General features: G+C 39.0%; 2 protein-coding genes across 4 annotated transcripts; one reads left to right on the forward strand and one right to left on the reverse strand.

Moving 5' to 3' along the window:
* Positions 1-882: 882 nt before the first annotated feature.
* Positions 883-5,913, forward strand: nudt12 (nudix (nucleoside diphosphate linked moiety X)-type motif 12). 3 transcript variants are annotated; one of them, XM_085295459.1, is made up of 8 exons: positions 883-987; positions 2,088-2,339; positions 3,233-3,536; positions 3,618-3,885; positions 3,976-4,143; positions 4,511-4,624; positions 4,783-4,982; positions 5,221-5,913. In XM_085295459.1, exons 2-8 carry the CDS (start codon positions 2,134-2,136, stop codon positions 5,329-5,331), a joined length of 1,371 nt encoding a protein of 456 aa, XP_085151585.1. In that variant the 5' UTR covers positions 883-987; positions 2,088-2,133; the 3' UTR covers positions 5,332-5,913. The 3 variants fall into 3 exon arrangements, with proteins under 3 accessions (XP_085151585.1, XP_085151583.1, XP_085151586.1); XM_085295457.1 differs by having other exon boundaries at positions 2,133-2,339; XM_085295460.1 differs by lacking the exon at positions 883-987 and adding an exon at positions 1,009-1,238 and having other exon boundaries at positions 2,133-2,339.
* LOC146563076 (interleukin-6 receptor subunit beta) lies at positions 5,893-17,636 on the reverse strand. Its single transcript, XM_085295446.1, has 15 exons — positions 17,366-17,636; positions 16,240-16,344; positions 15,720-15,840; positions 15,507-15,634; positions 15,261-15,391; positions 14,600-14,747; positions 14,413-14,492; positions 14,089-14,302; positions 12,683-12,883; positions 10,769-10,867; positions 10,328-10,465; positions 10,020-10,145; positions 8,855-8,939; positions 8,302-8,383; positions 5,893-7,919 (listed from the first exon to the last, which is right to left on the reverse strand). The coding sequence occupies exons 1-15, from the start codon at positions 17,463-17,465 to the stop codon at positions 7,413-7,415; spliced, it is 2,265 nt and encodes a 754-aa protein (XP_085151572.1). The 5' UTR covers positions 17,466-17,636; the 3' UTR covers positions 5,893-7,412.
* Between the last annotated feature and the right edge of the window lie 744 nt (positions 17,637-18,380).

An 18,380-nucleotide genomic window follows, 5' to 3' on the forward strand; every position in this document is an offset into this window, starting at 1 on the left:
ATCTGATGACACAATTCTTTAGTGAAGGGCTGAAAAAAACAATTCACATAAACTCTTTTTTATTTGTATGAACTCCGTAAGATAGTGGCATTAGAGTAGAACAATGACATATACACTCAATAGCCACTTTATTAAGTATACCTTGCTAGTTGGACCAGCTTTCGACTTCAGCACGATCTTCATTTTTCATGACATAGATTTAACAAGATGATGAAAACAATCCTCAGAGAATTTTGTCCATGTTGACATGATCGCTTCACATTTGTCAGCTGCACATCCATGATGAGAATATCCTGTCCCAGCCATCAGAAGAGAAGCATACTGTGGTTATAATGGGATGGACATGGTCAGTGACAATACCTGATGCTTTCATGCTGTTTACACCAAATTGTTCATTTTAATTATAGCCTCAGTTTTCTGTTCTGGAAGCAGCACATTGTGTTGTGTATTCAGAGATGCTCTTCTGCATAACTTCTTTTGTAATGACTGGTTATTTAAATTATTGTTTCCTTCCTATTTTCACACAGAAAACTGATGGCTACTTTCTGATGATTATTGGGAACCTTTCTGTTTCTAAAAAGTCAAATCAGTCTCTCTGACACCAGCAACTATGCAATGTTCAAACTCATTTTAATTACCTTTCAGTGAGATTCTGATGCTCAGTTTGAACTTCAAAGGGTCAACTTATCAATGGCATTATGCCTAATTGCAACAGATTTCTTCTATGTAATAATTAGAGGACTCAGTTAGCAGTAATACTTAATATAGTAGCAGGTGAGAGCATATAGGAGGAAGCAATTTTACTATGTAAAGAACTCTAACACAGCTTCATTCTTCTATGACAAGCCTTTACAAGTCGGAAATACTACAGCGCCGGGAGGACCTGAAGGCAGCACCACCCCTAATCAGCGTGGTTGTTGCTCTTGAACACACCTCGTAACATTTTCTCCAACAGGAGACGGAGGGGAAGTGAACGCCGAGCGAAAGGCAAGATATGACGCATTAATAATCTTTCACATGAAACTCAAAGTGAAATGTGATGCTTGGTCTCGTTTAAACGAAGCTTAACCGGCGAAAGGCGCTCCTGTTCGTTCGTGTTTTCGTTTCCTGAACTGTTAGTGAAACAGAGCCGATTCAGAGGCCTTTTAAAACCACATGACAAACAAACACTGTGTCCAAGCTTAATCTTCAACACTGTGGGATTTGTAAAAGCAAACCTGCAATTCAAGGTGGTTCCTGTAAGTTTATTTCGCAACCATTGTCGAGGTCAAAGGGTTCCGTGATTGACAGCTCGATGCGCTAATGAGACAGGGAGGACTAATTAAAGGGACAGTGTAGAATTGATGCTGTAGGTTTGTTTTTGGTTTTTTTTACTAAATTATAAGTTTATTAACTTATGCATTTGCCATTTTTGTTGCCAGAAAATTACAAAATTTGATAAAAAAAAATTGTCATGGAATTTTTTTTCAAAATAACTATTTTGAAATAGTTAAAAATATTTCAAAATTAAGTGCAGCTGTCAAGTGAATGCGAATAAAAAATATTTTGTCTAAATCATAAAGAGCACAGCGATATCAACTGAAGTGAACAAGGGTCAAGCTGTTCTTTACAGTAATACCAGTGAGTGCCACAAGATGGCACAGTTAGTTAGTAACTTTAATTAAATTGGAAACATTGTAATTAGAATAATTGGAACCAAATATTCTTGGGTCTAACTGTTAGTAAACAAGAGCAAAATGTATTTGTTTTCCATATTTTAGTCTTTCTCTGGATGTTATATCAAACCACTCAATAGGAAGAATAGATAGCATTCTAGTGAGATATCAGTATTTATTTGGGTCAATTTTGCTGTAGTACTTTTAGTTTTTTCAGCATTTTAAACTCTGAGCTATATTTTGAGGTTGTTAAACCCAAATTCCCATTTCTTGACATTAATCATCAATCAATTATTCAAAACGTTTTACCTTTTTATCTATGATTTAGCTTTAGCTCTTATGTGTCAAATGAATACTTTTAAAATACTTTTATCATTTATTTGTAAGTAGCTGCTTCATCTGTTCATAATATCTCCTCTGACATTTTGCCAGATCATATATTACCCCAGGTTTCATTGTCTTTGTCTCGGGATCCAGGATGACGAGCTATCAACTGAGCGCGAAGGAGGACATGGTGGAGAAGTTTCTGGATGCTGCAGCAAGAGGAGATATGTCCCAGGTGTCCACCTTGCTGTCCCATGTGCCCTCGCTCATAAACCAGACAGGATACAGCGGCTGGACCGCACTAATGCTTGCAGCTCGCAATGGACATTCTCATGTGGTGGAGAAGCTGCTGTCACATGGGTACATCACTGCATTTCTCTTAATTTGTAATGTTATTAATGTACCATTTGCTTTGAACAATACTAAAGAGATATATTGTGGAATATTTATTCAAAGCTGCATTAATAATTTTTAGCATTTAGGGGATGCGTCTATTCCACATATGTTATGTTTAGGTAAATATTTGCAGACTTGATGGGCAGAAACATAGGAACTGGAAAGCATTATGAAAAGAGGCTAAAGTGAGGTTTTCAAATATTTAAAGAAACTGAACCTGAAAGAGCAAAGTAAACAGAAGTCTGTGTTTGTTTGTTTTTCAACAGAAGTTCCTTATTTGTGTGCACAAACTTGGCCAAAAAAATTTATTCTCATTCTGAAACAAAAGATGTAGCTAGAACAAAACTTGGCTACACACAGGTACGTTAAATTAAAACGTATTAAAAATTAAATAGGAGTAGACTGAAAGTCAGAGAGAGATAAAACTGTAGCTAAATTTTTTTAGCATATAGGAGCTATATGCTAAAATGATATTTTAAAGTATAAAACAAGGCAAAATAGGGATAAAACTAGTGGTGAAAATACAGTAAAATTAGGAGTTGCAAGAAAACCAAACAAGACAAAAAATAATAAACCTGCATGCGTGATGAGGCAAAAACCTTTACTGAAATAAATCAATATAAAAGCTGAAGAGACAAAAACTAGTAGCAAAAAAAAAACCCATTTAGTATAGAAAAACATCCTCAAAGAGGCTATAATAAGCAGGTACGGAAAAAATATTGGTGCAATTTAAATGAAAACATCTAAAAACTTAAAAGTCTAAGTTGTAAAAGCCCCAGACTTTAATGTGTTGTAGCCTTGAATGTATAAATGGATTCCTGACTTCTCTAAAACCTCTTTTTTCTTCTGTCTTTTAGCTGTGATAAGTTCATAGTAAACAGTTCATCACAGACCGCCTACGATGTTGCCAAGTTCTGGGGTCACAAACACATCGCTAACCTACTCTGCCAGACAGACGATGGCTGCCGGCGAGTCCTGCCGGGCTCCGACATCAGTCCGCAGGAAAACTACTTCAGCAGGGAGACGCTGGACCGCCTGAGTGGGAAGAGGACTGACAAGGCCTGGTTGGAGGCCAAACAAAGAGAACCAGATACTGTCTACCTCATATTCTCGAACCTCAGCCCCATGCTCAGCACATCCCAGGAAGACGACAGCGCAGTGGTATGTTTATGACCTACAGCCTACGGCTAGTTTACATGACAAAGATGAAAGTCATGTGAATTGTGAATCTGATTGCAACAGGTTGAGAGCAAACTGTGCCGGTTCAGATATGAGGCAGTTAAGGATCTTCTGCAGAAACCTGCAACTGTGCTCATTTTCCTCGGAGTGGAGAAGAGGAAAAATCCCTCCCCTTGCTCTCCTGAGGAGGGTATCCGGGAGGCTCCTGCTTGGTTTGCTTTCAGCACTGATGAAGATGCTGCTGACCTTGTTAAACGGTGCAGGGAGAAGAACTGCTCCTTTTCAAAGATGCCAAACAGAGACCTGCTGAAACTAAACGAGGAAGAGGCCGGTGAGACACACAAAACGTGTGTTGTTGTTTGATCACCTGCCTCTCTTGTGTCACAGTATAATACTTCTTCCTGCTCTCCTTGTCTGCAAGGAATCGTGGCTCAGGCTCGATCGGTGTTGGCCTGGAACAGTCGCTACAGCTTCTGTCCGACATGTGGCAGCAGCACCAAACTGGAGGATGGAGGACACAAGAGAAGCTGTCTGAACTCTGAATGCAGGAGTCTAAAGGGGGTCCACAATACCTGCTATCCACGAGTTGGTATGAATCTGCTCATCTATCAGCTCATCTCCACTGTAGTTAATACTGTGTAGCATCATGCTGTGCACAAAAAACATTACCAAAAAACGTAAAAGCTAAAAAGAACAGAAAACTGTAGTTTCTCCAGTGGCTTCTTGAGGCTGGCTCTAAGTCAAGTCCTGCAGACCCCCATATTAAAAAAGCCCAACGTGGGTGCCTGTTATGCTGGTTGAAGGCACGGCCGTATGCAGCAGCCTGGGCATGATCCTGACCTGTAGCCCTTTCCTGCTCTCTTCCCCCTTTTTGTTGTCTACTCTTTATTGTTGCAATGTCAGATAAATTCAAAAATGTCCAAAGTAACAAAGTTTGCATATGTTTGTGATTTCAGACCCAGTGGTCATCATGCTGGTGATCCACCCAGATGGAAACCAATGTTTACTGGGAAGGAAGAAGGTCTTCCCAGCTGGGATGTTTTCCTGTTTAGCGGGATTTGTAGAGCCTGGTATACCACACACTCACACACACAGAAAAACAGAAAAACTGCTCAGCTGTTAAACAACTGATGTGAGCCTGAAGCTCATCCTCACAGGAATATTAACCATAAATCAAGTCTCAGCTATAAAAATTAGGGTGACAGCTTCTCCCTGTCCTACCCCGCAGGGGAAACGATTGAGGATGCAGTAAGGCGGGAGGTGGAGGAGGAGAGCGGCGTGAAGGTCGGACCGGTTCAGTATGTCTCCTGCCAGCCCTGGCCGATGCCATCCAACCTCATGTTTGGCTGCCTTGCTGTCGCCATATCAACAGACATCAAAGTGGATGAGAATGAGATAGAAGAAGCTCAGTGGTTCACACGGCAACAGGTAAGTAACAGTGCGACTATTAGTGGAACTGCTAACAGGGATCATGATGTTAAGAGTTAATAATAAGTCTACTGAAGATAATTTTATAACAACAACTTGGAAACTGTTAGCATCAGCTGTATCAACTAGAAATTCTCCAGAGCTTTCATGCATATCCCATGGCCAATTCTTCTAATGCTTAATAATGAACAATTCTAGACATTAATGAGACAGTAATCCAACTTTTCTGCTTGCTCAGGTAATCGACTCCTTGTTCAGAGGAGCATCTCCAGCTTTTAACATCCCCCCCAGGCAGACCATCGCCCACCAGATGATCAGACATTGGATCGGCATAAACGCTAACCTCTGACAGAACACCTTCATCACTCGACCACCTGCCCAGCTGAGGTCGTCAGATGGATAGGAACGAGTTTGTCCCCAGTAGATTAACTCACCACATTCCTCAGATTGTTCATGTTGTGCTTTAATATTAGTTTACTGCAAAGTGACTTTACGCATGTACAACAATCTCAGGTTTGACATTTCACCTCGGAAATATCTGCAGTACGATGATGAAATATGGAAGAAGAAGCATGCTCTGTCCAGATTCAGTCCAGAAGTAGTTGTCAGAAACTGTAATTATTTAAAATAAATGTATTTTAAAAAATGTAAAGTAGTATTCTCCTCGCGTGTTTTATAATAAACTATATTCAACTTTCCTTGGATTAAACAAAACATTTTTGACAAGAAATTAATTCTCAAACATCCATTTCATCTGCCAAACCATTCAGTCCTCAGGGTGGGGGGCCTTTTGTTTATGTTTAATTTGTTTTCATTTACTTTAATAAGTTCATTAAATCTAAATATTTCAGTAAAATTGCACAAGAGATTCTGATGATTGCTGGATTATTTCTAGGAGCCAAAATAAACTTCAAGTATTAAATAAATTAAAGCCTATCCTTTGCATCCTTCTGTCACACCAACCCTATATGACCACATCAGTGACTCTTCTCTGTGGTCTTCCTCTTTTCCTCCTGCCTAGAAGCTCCATACTGAGCATCCTTTGTGCATCGTATCCACTATCACTCTTCTACACTTGTCCAAACCATCTCAGCCTTGCCTCGATTACTTTCTTCAAAATGGTCAAATTATGCTGGCGCGACAGCTCATTTCGAATCCTGACCTTTCTGCTCACTTCCTATGAGAATCTTAGCATTCCGGGTTGCAAGAAGTCTGAAGCCCATCCCTAAATATATAAAGGTTACCCCAATGACTCAGTTATATATTCCCAGAGTTAATTCACAAACAAGGTTCCTTCTAAAACAGACAGCGATTTTGTCTGATTATCTTCAATGCTTCAATGATCCATCTGTCTCCTGTGCATTCATAGAGAGCATGGTTTGCTTTATGAGAAAAGCGTCGCTTTTCAATAATTCATTTAATAACTTGAACTCATGAAGAGAATTTCTAGATGTGTTCAAGGAGTGGAAGGTGTTTTGCAGATTATATGGTCTTGCAGGGAGTAGAAGTGGTTCAATATCTGACTAAGATGCCGCCTGGTGGCACTGAGGATGCCTCAGTATCTTTCTAGAAGACTTGGTTGTAGCTGGACAGGGGCTAAAAAAAAAACTGGGCACTATTTTCAGTCTCACATGGGTCCCTATTATGATATTTTGTAATAAATAAGACTCCACAGAAGCATTACTTTGCCTGTGACTTTGTCTGTATCTTGGCTGTCCGCGCATATAAGGTCTTTCTAATGACTTGTCTGGTTAAATTAAAGTTCCACTGACTTCCTGCAACATTTTGTGGTGTGAAATGGTGAAAAGTCCAAGTTATAACTCTTTTGCACAATATAGGATATTTTTGAACATAGCGTATAAGTGTCTGTTAATGATTTGAATTACTTGTACTGTACACTGCTGGGTTGCTTTATCTATATTAGTGCAGCATAATGCAATAGTAGATTAACATTTTCAAATTTGCAAAATAATTAGTAACCAGATCTTTACAATAATTGGTACAGAATAAAAGTATAATGTTCATAACCAAAACATAGTGAAGTAGAGAGAAGAACATGTACTTCAGTTAAGTATTTGGCTGAATGTTATCATATTTCAGAGTGTCTGGTGGCACCCACATCTTACAACGATGACATACGTTCACATTATGAAATACATGTAATATACAGCGTATTAAATGCAGACACCAAGATGAGCATGTCAAACATGGAGTAACAATGATCTTAAGATAAAAAAGGAGGCCCTCCTTGCTTATTATGCTGCTGTGGAACTTTCCATATTTTCTTTATACAAAAATACCAAAAATGCAGAGCCGATGAGTCTGCCCCACAAGACAGGCCATTGTTTTCCTTGCTGTAATAAACCTTTGGGCCACATCTTATCTGAGCTCATTTGTTGCTGAAGTTGCTGAGTCTGTCTCAATGTGTTTTCACCCTGTGTCACTGTTAGAAATGTAACCTGCATCACAGATCAGATAAGAGCAGTCACTCTGCCTGCCCCAATTCAACACGTGCTCTGTCTCACAGGTCATCGGATAAACAGGCTGACTTTCAGTCAACAAACTAGGAAAGTGACTTCTCACAGCAGCCTCGGTCTGATGTGATATCTCGGAGATGTCAGCCTGATTTCTGTCCTTGTCGCTCTGAGGAAGCCAGAGCTTGGTTTCGTGTAGCGGAGCGCCGGCAGCCTCTTGATTTTCTTCTGATATGAAAACCTTGATAGGAGGACGGGACTGGTTCTCTGTGGGTTGTGCACTATAAGAAACATACTCAGAGTCTAGAGTGAGGCAGCCAATCAACAGCAGAGAGGTATCCTCACGCTGGTCATCATCTGGTAAGAGCTGAGAGGTTCGCTCAACTATGATGAGACTTTTGTCTCTGAGGACATCAGTCACCTGGAAGTCTTCAATATTAAGGATGCTCCTCTCTGCAAATTTCTGTTGAAAAGAATGAATGAGTGGTCATTTTGTGGCTGGCTGCTGTAGCTTTACATATATTTGTGTTTATTGTTTCTCTTTTTTTTAGTTGTGCAAACCCTAACGGGTCATTTTGTCAGTCTTAGAAGTTTTCTTGTTCCCGTTTCTGTATGGTGTCTTTGCCATTCCCCCCTTGTTGTCTGTTTATTAGCATCCACAGTTTTCAAGATATCATGTTCAAATTTTGTGTGATGGTAGATATCATTAACAGGTGTTTTTGTTATAATTAGTTGGACTAATATTGTAAATCTGAGTCTGACGATGGGCACGAAGTCTCCCATGCACAGATATATGAGCTGTAAGTAATTAACCCAACTATGAAAGCTGTAAAAAAACAGGTTACCTCGTGGTTTGGGTCCATCAGCCACTGGCCTGTTTTGCTTAGTCGAGGGCTAGAGATTAGCGGGAAGAAGTACGACTTGTACCTAAAAAGTAATGTTGATTAAAGTCATTATCAGTGACAAGGACTAACCGCGTACTATCAGAGCATTCACTTCTGATTTTTGGAAACTGTTCCTGTAAGTCCAAGAAACCAGGAGAATCTTCAGGAAATTGTTCGCATTTTTGCAGCATGTTTAATCTTTCAGAGCCAGATTGACCAGAAAAAGCAGGTTCATGGGCCAATGACTTGAGGTCAGATAAAAAAAGATAACCGCTGTTAAATCCCATAAATGTTTGTGAAATACTGGTAAATATTCACATTTAGGAAGCTGTTCTCAGACAAGTTTTGGTAATGCTACTGCAAAATATGACTAGTTAGTAGCAAATAACATTTAACGTACATTTTTTCCCTTCATGCCATGCCTTGCATACAGTCTTTGGGCCAAAGATCACATGACATACATGAAAAACAAACGCATTAGTATTACTAAAAGAACAGATTGCCCAGCACTCACAGATTCCTGGACAGGATGGAGAGGATTAACACAGTGGCAGCAACCAGCAGCAGAGGAATCGCTGTAGCCACCACCGTTACATCATCTGGAAAGAAGAATATCAGATTCTCTTTGTTTCAAAAAAACAGAATAAATAAATCACTTTCCTGCAGTCACAGCAGTATGTTTCTATCGCCTGTACTTATGTCCATCATCTGGGTCAGTTGTGTACCTCACTGTCGAGCATTTTCTGTAATAGCCACCTGCACTTTATCCATCCATCCGTGCTTTTCAAATTAAAAGCCTATATAACAAATTCAACATTTTATTGCTCTCTATTCTGTTATTTCTCTTATTGTGCTATAAGAGTTATTCAATTTTTGATGCTGAAAGAAAAGCCATCAAGCTGGCTTTGATGTAGGCAGTGCACTCATTTATAATTATAATAGAAAATATCTTAATTGCAAAGTGTGTTTCACATAATTGTGTCTTGTAACATGTGAAAAGTTCTTGTTTGCATTTGTATGATATAGACTTTCATTTTTGGGGGGGAAATCCTCCAGAAATACAGCAGAAACATGTTTTGATTTTTTTAAGATAGTTTAAGTGTATTTTTGTTTGTCTCTTGGGTTGACATGGGTTGAAAATGTGAGGTAGCAAGTCGTGCTGTCCACTACAAACGATGCTGTTTTGTTTTGAAAGGGGTAAAGTTACTGAACATTTCTGAAATCCTGCAAAATCAAAGTCAAGACTGTCAAATTGGACCATTTCAGTTTTGGCAATAAAGTGATAATATCTGAAAATAAGTTGTCGCTTAACCTCCCTTGCGGCTTTGAAATGTGGAAGCTGCAATTTTTGTCCATTTTAAATGAAAGTCCATGTGCTCTCTTAGCCCAGCCCCAACAAATGAGACATCAACAGAAAGAGATACATAAGCAGTGCTTGATATAGAGATCTCAGACTCAGACAGAGAATCAAAATTAATTGCTGGCTCTTAGGAGGATATACAACTGGTTTCACAGGTGAACAAATGCTGCAGTCCACACACCAGGGGGCGCTGCAGATATGGCTTCAATGATTGATTCTAAGTATATTGAGTAGAAATCTACTACAAAGAAATGTAGCCAACGCTGCAATGCAAAAAAACCACAGAAAGGAATCTGGTTTTGGGTCCAGTGAAACTCACCGAAATCTGTCGTCATTTGAACGATGCTTTTAGAAACATTATCAGCCAACAGCGTAACAGAATACTGAGCGTTGGGCATCAGGTCATAGAAAGTGTGCTGCTGGTCATCTGGCCACAAAGGTAAAGCTGCAAATGGGAGACTGTATGTTGCATTTGCAAAAAGGTGATAAAATATGCATAACAGTTTTGTGTAACACCTCTGCAAGTGAGAAAATATACATGGACAAATCTAATGAAAAAAAGACAAACTTTTTTTTTTTTTACCGTGGAGTGAGATTTTATGTTAAAAGGCTCATTAACCCACATACATTGTTTGTCTGAGTCTTTCCTCAGAACTGCTTCATATCTGCTCACTCTGACTGGCTCAGACTTCCTCTGCCACTCCCACATAATGGTCACTGATGTCTTAGTCACACTGACACTCAGATTGACCACCTCCATCAAAGCTGAGAAGACGAACACACACAGATAGAAAGTCAGATATAGATTCCTCATTTTTCCCCTGCATTTAGTTCAATGCAAATAACTTCTGTTCTGCTGTAAATTACTTTGCATATTATTCGCCCATTTTACTGCATTAGCATCACTATTAATTGACTCTTAGATAAGACTTTTCTCATTTTCTACTCACAGAAACAATACTAACTGAGAATACTAATACTGAGAGCTGATGATTCACATTACCGAGTCATCCGGTGCAGATGCAGATGTTATCACCCCCACACATTTCTATCTGAGCTCATATTTACCTCCGTACTGCAGACTTGCCGGCAGAGACTGACGAGACCCATACTGCTGGTTGTAAACGGGAAACACACTGATCAGGTACTCCTTATTAGGGTCAACATCTGGAAACATGCACAGTAAACAGAACAGCTGTATAAAATACAATGTCTGTTATAGACTAAAATACCATATATAAGTCACTCTTTCAGTTTGATTTATTTCCCCTCACCCCCAACAGGTTGCAGCAGACGGGTGCCCCTCCCTGAGCCTGGTTCTGCTAGAGGTTTCTTCCTGTTAAAAGGGTTTTTTTTCTTCCCACTTTCTCCATGTGCTTGCTCTTAGATTGCTTTTTCTCTGTATTATTATGGGGTCTTTACCTTACAATATAGAGGGCCACAATGGTTGTTGTGATTTGGTGCTATATAAAACAAATCTGAAATGAATGAATTTAGACTTGATTTGTCAGGAAAAATGTACAAAGAAAAAAAAAAGCTAACATAAAACTTCTCCTAAGAGAAAAGATGCACCTACTAGCTAATTTCCATCTGCACTATTTAAATCCACATGGACAGTCTCCAGCAGTAATACATCCCCGCACAGCGCCCCCCAGCATTCAGCAGTATACATAAACTGCTCTGCTTCCTCAAAACTCAGCAACAGCCCAAAGTGTGAAAGTGTGAGAGTGTGTGTAGAAAAAATTAGTCGCTAACAAATGCCCAAACATATTTTTAAAGACTTAATGAAGAGCTGTTTGAGGAAACTGCTGTAAAATTTATCACATTTTTGTTGTAGATCTTATTAAAACACAACATAATTATGACATTTACCTGTTTCTTTATGGTAAAAATGGTAAATGGCCTGCATTTGTATAGCGCTTTACTCAGTCCCCTAAGAACCCCAAAGCGCTTTACACTACATTCAGTCATTCACCCAGTCACACACACACTGGCGACGGCAAGCTACATTGTAGCCACAGCTGCCCTGGGGCGCACTGACAGAGATTTATCTGGAAATCTCCATTTTAAAAAAATCCCCACTAATCAAATGCAAATCAAATACACACAAGATGATAGCTTTTTCCCCCATGTTGGGCTCTGTTATCTAACACCATCTAGATTGTGGTGATGAGGTCCTATCAGCACAACTGCACTTGCTATTTTGCATCAGCTTTACAGTAAAAGCCTGCTAGTGGAGAAATTTACTCAGCAGCACGTAGCAGCCTTAAGGATTCAAAGATAAAGCCAAAGAACAAGTGGCAGAAAGCGGTTTGCCCCAACAGTGAGTCAAACCCCATAGATGTGAAAATGCACTCCTTTACACCAGAAACACTTAATATGGCTTTTTTTTTAAAAAAGAAACCTGTTTAAAAGTAACCAATTAAAGATATGCATTATTAGATCTGATCATGTTTTGCACCACTGCTGGCTGCTGTAGCTGCTGCCTCTCAGCTTTGCTTCACTTCCATGAATTTGAGTCACTGAACTGGACTTCTCTGTGCTGTCTGTGCCTTCTGGAGCATTTTAATGATATTATCTGACAAATAATGCAGTTTACTAACAATGCTATGGCAAAAACACTCATATTAAGGCTAATAAGGCATCTGTGATGTCACAGCGGGTTTGTCTATATAAAGTCTCTGGTTAAAATGCTCAGTTCTAGAGTGGCTGACTGCTTGGCCCCCACCTCTGTTAATTGGAATCCAATTTAGTGAACTGACGTTTGTCTTGTTGGTGGCTTTTTGAGCATTTTTAATGGAGTTATCTAACAATAATATGGCTTGTTGTATGGTACAGCTTCACGAAAAAGAAGATGATGCCTGAGCAGTATGCTTTTATTCTGAAGTGACTGCAGGACACAGAATTCAAGGTGAAGCCAATATATCATATTCATTAAAAAATAAAATGACTTTTGTTTTGGGGTTTTTTCCCCCTTTTCACCTCGTATGACGGTGGAGGTGATGAAGCCGTCAACTCGAGACCAGTGGCTGGTGGATGGACTCGTCTCAGGGTGCCACTGAATCAGGAAATAACTGACAGGCAGGGTGTGACCTTGGTTGATGGGGATCTTCCACTGGACCAGAAGCTCATTTTTTTCTGGGTAAGAGGTGGAAATCCACATGTTTCTGACAGAGGGAAGAGCTGCGAAAACAGGGCCCACATTATTACATAGATTAAGATGAAGAAGACAACGCTCATCATCAACAGTAAAATAAGCTACCATTTTTAAGTCTCCTATTTTTGAGATCCGCACTTGTTCCAATGCACTGTGCATTTTTGAAATTTCTCTTCTTGTTAAACATATGAGGCAAGTTTTTAAGAAAAAACAGACGAGATCGTGGAAAGATTTTGCAATAGGTTTTGTAAAAACAGCATGTCACTGGTCTGCTGCTTCCTTCGATGAAAAAATAACATGCAGGATGTTGCAAAAGTGAGCAGCATGCGTATCGTATCTAATATCTAGAGCTGGAAGCCAATAGTCACGATTGTGTAAGATACTGCAAATGTCTTTTTTAAAATTCAAATTCAAAATTCAAATTCAAATTTTATTTGTCACGTACACAGTCATACACAGTACGATATGTAGTGAAATGCTTGGACAACTACTCGTGACCTAAAGAAAACAAAAAAAGGAAAGGCTATGAATAAGATAGGAAATAAATATGCAAAATTAAAAAGGGTAAATTTAACTAGGAAGGAATAAAATATAAATTAAGGTTAAAAATGAAATAACTGTACAACACAAATTAGAATGAAGGGTAAATTTAACTGGGAAGAATAAGATAAAATATATAAATTAAAGTTGAAAATAAAATAACTGTACAACAAAATACACAATACACAATATAGAACTATATAAGAATGTATGAAGAAATCTAAATCTAAATAAATATATACACAATAACAGCAGCTGTACAAGTATTAACTGGAAATGAAATGTTGTTGGAGACATATACATACAGAACAAGGATGCTTTTGGCCTCTGCTATTTTTGGCAGTTAATATAGTTGGGTTTTTATTACATATCTAAATTTTGACCAGGTGACTGACGAGCTAGCCTGGGTGTATATATGTTTGTAGCGACCAGATATTATCAGTGGGTTGCTGACTGCCTCTACACCCGTAAGACTGAGGCCTAAAATGCATTAATTAATTCTTCTCCTCTTGGATGCTTTTAGAGCTGCTGTCAAATATTCCCTTTATGGAGGAAAGAGTTCAGTAGCTTTAGGAAGAAATGCATTATTTAAAGCAACTCATGTTAAAATTGTGATGTCTGTGGGGATCAATATTCTACAAATACCCCAGCATATCACTCAGAACATTAATATAACAATAACAATAATTACATGTCATAACCAGGATCTTCTGTCTTTTTGTGCTGAAGCTGAGATGGGCAGCAGGGCCGTAGCCAGCTGTGTTGAAGGCTCTGACTGTGATGCTGCAGTTCCCCTCCTTCACCACTAGGCGTGTCACATCAGTGGTGCTTTGAATCAGTCCACCTTCTTTATAGCTCATCTGGTATCCAAGGATTCGACCTTCAGTTTCAAGAGACTCAGGAGCCTAAGATGGAAAAAAGAAACAATAATAAAAGATTCATTTTAGTAAATCAGAACGGTATTTTTCTGCATTTATATGAGAACTCATCATCATAGGTAAGTGAGACACTATACCTTCAACATAATGAGATGAACTTCCAGAGATCCACCTTTTTTCTCCAGTCTGTAAAACACCTCTGGTGGCCTGGAAGGAACTAAAAGAAAAAAAAATTGAGCTTCTTTTTAAAAATTTATTAATTTATTTTATATATGTCAGTGTTGTAGCTCCTGGTATTCTGTCCCTGATGTGCATGCCTGTTACCTCTGTCCAGTGTTCTTCCTCTGATTTCAGAGCTCCAGTTACTCCAGAAGATCTGTTCCCTGCAGGCCACAGCAGCTCTGTAGACTGTAAACGGCAGGAGGTCTTTGATGGTGTAATTCAACGTCAGGTTTGCAGATAAATCTGGAACCTGGACACAAAAGCACACAACCAAACCTATGGGACAAAGCTGACTGTAAGTGGACGTACTATGCTCTTCTATACTTCTATCCTGTCTACTCTGTCACAGTGCTGGATGGCCGAAGGAATAATGAGGTTAGTGCATGTACAAGAATCACTGTAAGTCAAAAGATCAGGTTTCAGCCATTTTTATTTTGGGATCAAAATGTTGCCTCTATTAAAACTTTATTAAACAATTAAAATACATTTGTGATTTAAGGAGCTTGGAAAGAAAAGCGACTGGACTTCTTTAAGTTTCTTTAAGACGTTTCATGTCTCATCCGAGAAGCTTCTCCTTAGATTACTATGACATGGATGACCTACATGTTCATATTGTGATTCCCTTTTTGGTCGTTTTTACATTTTCCAAAGCTTATTAAGCTACAAACCCTGTTCCAAAAGAAACTAAACAAAAACAAAAGAAGTTCACATCTAACGACCACAATCGCCTACAGAGCCTACAGAGTGTTGGCATGATGCTAACCTTGGTCCATATGTCCTCGCTGTCGAGTCTGTAACGAAGCTGACATCTGCCATCACCGCTGCTTGTCCAAGACACGACAAGTGAGTCCTCAGTAGAGCTGAGCACAGTTAATACAGGTGTAGGGGGCTTGACTGAGAGGAGGAGACAAAGAGCAAATTACTTCATCATCATTTTATATGAGCGGACAGCAGAGGAAGAAGCCAGGTGGATTACAGGTGACAGTCACAAAACGTGTGGGTGTCTAACCTGCTTCAAAAAGAAAGATACTGTGAGGCTCAGACCAGATCTCTGTCATGTGGTTTTTAATCCTTGCTGTCACATTGACAACGGATGCTGAGTTGAAGATGCCCTGACAGGATATAATTTCGTGGTCCCTAAATAGAAAAGATAAAACATCTGAGAAGATTCCACAAGATCACTTTGTAATTATCATCGTAACGAAATCATCAAGTTTTATACCTGCTGAAAATCAGGGAGGCGGTAGTCTCAGTGTCGCTGTTTGAGTCTAGACTCCACTCACATGTCATGGATACTTGTCTGTCTGCAGACTTTTGGTAGTAACACGACATGTTCAGAGTACCTGCAGGAAAAGACGTTTAAATAACACGTCACTCCAAAAAGCTGAAGACTTTAGTTTTGGGTCATGTGAACGACATGTCTACACATCAGAGCGGGTTAACTGAATACGTTCTTCTACTGGGCCTACATTTAATGTTTTACAAAATTAACATGATTAAATGAAAACTTCAAACCAGTCACTGAGACCAAAAAAAACTAACATCCAGAAACATATAACCAGATATATTTTTTAGCTTCTATTTACATAAAAAAAACCCTTCTCAGTCATGTTTAAACAGATCCGATTTCTCATAGATCCTTATCCTTCTGCTGAGGTCCTTTTAGAAACAGGCAGCTTTACTTCATGTTTCTATTTTTTAAATCAGATGATAAAAAACAATAAGCAAACATGTGTGCTCACTCTGTGTGGATGAGGGTGGGCGAGGGTCACAGTCTGCAGGGGTGGTGACACACACCCGTGTGTTTTCTTTGCAGATCTCCAGCTGAAAGTCTCTAACTGTCACTCCTGACGCGAAGAAACAGGGAAACAGAGAAAGTCAATGAAAAAAGAATAAAGATCATTAAAGATTTTAATGATTTTGGTGCCCTGGATGTTTTTGTAAAGTGTGAAATGGAAAGTGAGACAATGTTTATTCACTAAAGACAAAGACTATATTGCCAAAAGTATTCACTAACCTAACCCAGTCACTGAATTCAGGTGTTCCAATCATTTGCATGGCCACAGGTGTACTACATCAAACACAGACTGCTTCTACAAACATTTGTGAAAGAACTGGTTGCTTTCAGGAGCTCTGTGAATTCCAGCATGGTCCCGTGATGGGATGCAACCCGTGCAACACATCCATTTCCTCACTACTAAATATTCCACAGTCACTCTAAGTGGAAATGATTTGACTAAAATTACAGAACTTGTCTGACTGTGTTGTGCAGTGTAAAGAGCATGAACAATTTCATGCTATAAACTTTGTGGGAACAGTTTGGGGATGGCCCCTTCCTGTTTCAACATGACAGGTCAATAACAACATGGATGAGCGAGTTTGGTGTGGAAAGGACTCGCTTTCACAGTCCTGACCTCAACCTGCTAGACGCCTTTGGGATGAATGTGAACAAATGCTTTTTGCATTATAGTTTATAACTTCTCTACACCGATAGAAAGGTGAAAAAATGCCCGCGTAATTCTGACGCTCTGTTTTAAAATGATTCAATAAAATAAATTTGAAAAAAAAAAAAAAAAAAAAAAGCTGTACTTCAATCAGAAAGTGTGTTCCCTTAAAAAAAAAAAAAAAACACGTCAACAAGAGCTACAGTTCAAACACACACACACACACACACACAACTGAACGGATCAATAAAAGACCTTGATCAGAAAAAAAAAAAAAAAAAAAAGTCCTGAAATTTTTCTTCAGGAATTTAGCGAATTCAGTTTGGCTCCCTCACAAGCCAAACACTTCCAGTCCAGAAAACACTTTAGTAACATTAAAATGCAAAATCTGACTTTTAACATGAAACATTTGTGGATAACTTACCATAAGAAAACACACCAATCAGGAGACTCATCACTGTCCAGGTACAGAAGTGCACTTTAAGAACCCAAACATCCATCTTAACGGTAAAAATGATTTTCATCTAAACATCCAAGGACATCCGTACTTAATCTGTATGGTCTTTAAAAAAAGGTTCAAACCCCACAGAGAACGTCTCTGGTGTGTGCGGGAGGAAGGAGGAAGACGCCTCTGCTCAGCTCTGAGCTCGCTCAGGAAATTGCTCCACTCATGTAATCAAGCGACAAACTTGTGAAAGTATGTTTATGCTTCACTTGTATGTAGAGGATTATATGTCTATAAAGTTTAGTAGGATTACGGTAACTTTCAGCGCACTCTGGTGGATAAACTGTGTACAGCTATTTGACTCATGTAGTGAGCTACCAATCACAAAAACAAAAGCGTTAGCTAAATATACATTTGTACATGTTGGTTAGCAGCCATAGGCTGTAAATTTTTTAAATGTTATTTGTTCATCAAAACAGCCACCTGTTGAGCCAGTCTAATGAAAAAACGAATTATTAAACTGTTAGAGGATAAACTGCCAGAGATACAGAAGAAAATATTGATAGTTTCAAGAATTTAAAGGAAACGGTACAAAAGAAACAAACTTGATGGACAGAATGGCTACGCTGCTACTGTTAGCTAACGATATTTAAGTTATTGCTAGCTAACATTACTTTTAAATAATGGTAGCATAATGAATACATACAACAAATAAATAGGCGCTGTGTGTTTACAAAGTAGTGGCCAGAATTGCTATAAAGAAGGAGAGGAAATGGGTTAAAAAAAAAAAAAAAAAGGCCCAAGTGAATTTCAAACAAGTTTAAAAAAATGTTATCATAGAAAGTGGTGTTGATGATGGGATTCCGAGCTGTGGGGGAACATTAGCTGAAATCTGGTTGGGAATTATCAGCATCAGGACCCATTACTTGAGAGCCAGTAACACACACGAACACAAAATGAAGCAATACCACACAGGAAATTAACAAGCCACAAC

Source organism: Mchenga conophoros, linkage group LG12 (genome assembly GCF_057382185.1).
Source record: "Mchenga conophoros isolate Kocher_MC1m ecotype Shallow Benthic linkage group LG12, M_conophoros_male_GT1.1, whole genome shotgun sequence".
In the NCBI taxonomy this organism is placed as follows: Eukaryota; Metazoa; Chordata; class Actinopteri; order Cichliformes; family Cichlidae; genus Mchenga; species Mchenga conophoros.